Source organism: Akebia trifoliata, chromosome 12 (genome assembly GCF_017979445.1).
Source record: "Akebia trifoliata isolate Shusen 1 chromosome 12, ASM1797944v1, whole genome shotgun sequence".
In the NCBI taxonomy this organism is placed as follows: Eukaryota; Viridiplantae; Streptophyta; class Magnoliopsida; order Ranunculales; family Lardizabalaceae; genus Akebia; species Akebia trifoliata.
The window spans coordinates 21536118-21538617 of record NC_141386.1 but is presented as its reverse complement, the minus strand read 5'-3'; the positions used below and the strand labels follow the sequence as shown (position 1 = coordinate 21538617).

General features: G+C 34.7%; 1 protein-coding gene across 1 annotated transcript in view; it reads left to right on the top strand.

The window, feature by feature from the left end:
- The first annotated feature begins 396 nt into the window (after positions 1-396).
- Positions 397-2500, top strand: part of LOC147389059 (uncharacterized) — a 3602-nt gene continuing 1498 nt past the window's right edge. The window contains exons 1-4 of the mRNA XM_086419722.1: positions 397-1023; positions 1126-1876; positions 1958-2092; positions 2490-2500. The exon at positions 2490-2500 is cut by the window's right edge and continues 206 nt beyond it. Coding sequence (XP_086275848.1) covers positions 397-1023; positions 1126-1876; positions 1958-2092; positions 2490-2500 — 1524 coding nt within the window. The remainder of the gene's footprint in view (positions 1024-1125; positions 1877-1957; positions 2093-2489) is intronic.

Genomic DNA, 2500 nt, shown 5'->3' with positions numbered 1-2500 from the left:
TATGAGGGGCATTTTCGTAATTTTGTTGAATTCTGTTAAAATTGGCGAAATGATTTATTTGGTTCCGATTTATTATTTTATGTGTTCGAGAGAGTTTTCCTAAGCGTAACGTAGGCTCTAGGGTTGTTTTGAGGTTAAGGGTATTTTGGTAATTTGGTCAATTTTTAGTGATTTTTATCGTAAAACTTCTTTTTTTGTCTGCAAGATGATGATTTCTATATTTCTGGGGTCGTATTTTCCTAACGTAGCGTGATTTCTAAGGTTTTGTCAATTCGAGATACCTCATCCGGATTTCTGAAACATATCGGGTAACAAAATAAAGCAATGGAATACACATCCATCATGGGGAATCATTGCGATCGGGTTGACGAGTTGATTAATCAGGTGAATGCAAAAATGGGGTGTCTACAGAGAGTAGGGGATAATGTTTTTGCAGTTATTCAAAGAAAACTCTCTTCAAAGTGCAAAGATCCAGGTATGTTTACTATCCCTTGTACGATAGGTAACACTAGATTTGAGAAGGCCATGCTAGATTTAGGAGCTTCTATCAATGTCATGCCATATTCTATATATGCTTCTTTAAAACTTGGACCTTTGAATAAAACTGGTGTTGTGATTCAATTGGCTAATAGATTTAATGCCTATCCTAAAGGTGTAGTTGAGGATGTTCTTGTGCAAGTTAATGATTTGATTTTTTTTGTTGATTTTTATGTGCTTGATATGGAGAATGATGATCAAACTACTCCTATTTTGTTAGGAAGACCATTCTTAAAGACATCCAAAACTAAGATAGATGTTCATAGTGGCACACTTACCATGGAATTTGATGGTGAAATTATTAAGTTTAATATTTATGAAGCCATGAAATATCCTTGTGATGATAATCATGTTTATTCTATTGATGTGATTGATTTTTTAGCACATGAAAATTTTGAACTTAATGGAAAAGATGGATTGGAAGTTGTCATTAGTAAGCATCTTGAAGAAGAGGAGTTTACCTTGAGTATTGATTTGCAGGAAACTGTTGCAGCATTGAATGATTTTCCAAAGTTACAACAATCAGGTAACATTTCTTATATTACATTATCAGTTTCTAACAAGAGACTTTTACCCTCTGTTTTGTAGGCTCCTATTCCGGATTTGAAGCCTTTCCCCAATCACCTCAAGTACATGTTCCTTGGAGACAGAGGAACATTACCAGTGATCATCTCCAGTAAACTTAGTACACCGCAAGAAGAAAAGCTTGTGCAGGTCCTTAGGGAGCATAAGACGGCTATTGGTTGGACAATTGCAGATATTAAAGGAATTAGCCCGTCTACATGCATGCATCGTATCTTACTTGAAGATGGAGCAAAACCTTACCATCAACCAGAAAGAAGATTGAACCCGCTTATAATGGATGTAGTGAAGAAGCAGATCTTCAAACTTCTTGAAATTGGAGTGATTTATCTTATTTCAGATAGCAATTGGGTTAGCCCGGTTCAAGTGGTTCCTAAAAAGACTGGAATAACTGTTATGAAAATTCAGAATGATGAGTTAGTTACTACCCATGTTCAGAATGGGTGGCAGATTTGTATAGATTATAGAAAATTAAATTCTGTAACCCTCAAGGACCACTTTCCTTTATCTTTTATTGTTCAAATGCTTGAAAGGTTAGCTGGTCATTCTTACTATTATTTTCTTGATGGTTATTCAGGTTATTTTCAGATTGTAATTGCTCCGGAGGATCAAGAAAAGACGGCTTTTACATGTCCATTCGGGACTTTTGCATATCGTCGCATGCCTTTTAGTCTTTGTATATTTTCAGATTTTATTGAGCATATCATAGAAGTCTTTATGGATGATTTTACTGTTTATGGAGACTCCTTTGATAATTGTTTGCATAACCTTACACTTGTTCTTCAAAGATGTATAGAAACTAACCTTGTGTTAAATTTGAAAAAATGTCATTTTATAGTTGAACAAGGTATAGTTTTGGGTCATATTGTTTCATCTAGGGGAATTGAGGTAGATAAAGCTAAAGTTGATATTATTCAATCTTTACCTTATTCCACTAGTGTACGGGAAGTTCGTTCTTTTCTTGGACATGCAGGTTTTTACCAAAGATTCATCAAGGACTTCTCCAAAATAGCATTACCCCTATGCAAGTTACTACAAAAGAATATGACTTTTGAGTTCGATGAGGTGTGTAAAAAGGCATTTAATAAATTGAAGGAACTGTTGACTTCTACCCCAGTTATCCAACCTCTTGATTGGAACATTCCTTTTGAGATAATGTGCGACACAAGTGATTATGCAATAGGCGCTGTCTTGGGTCAAAGAATTGGAAAAGCGTCTCATGCCATTTATTATACTTCAAGGACTTTAAATGATGCCCAGAGAAATTATTCTACTATTGAAAAAGAACTTTTAGCTGTTATTTTTTACTTTAGAAAAATTTCGATCTTATTTGCTTGGTACTAAAGTCATTGTTTACTCTGATCATGCAGCTCTTCGTTAT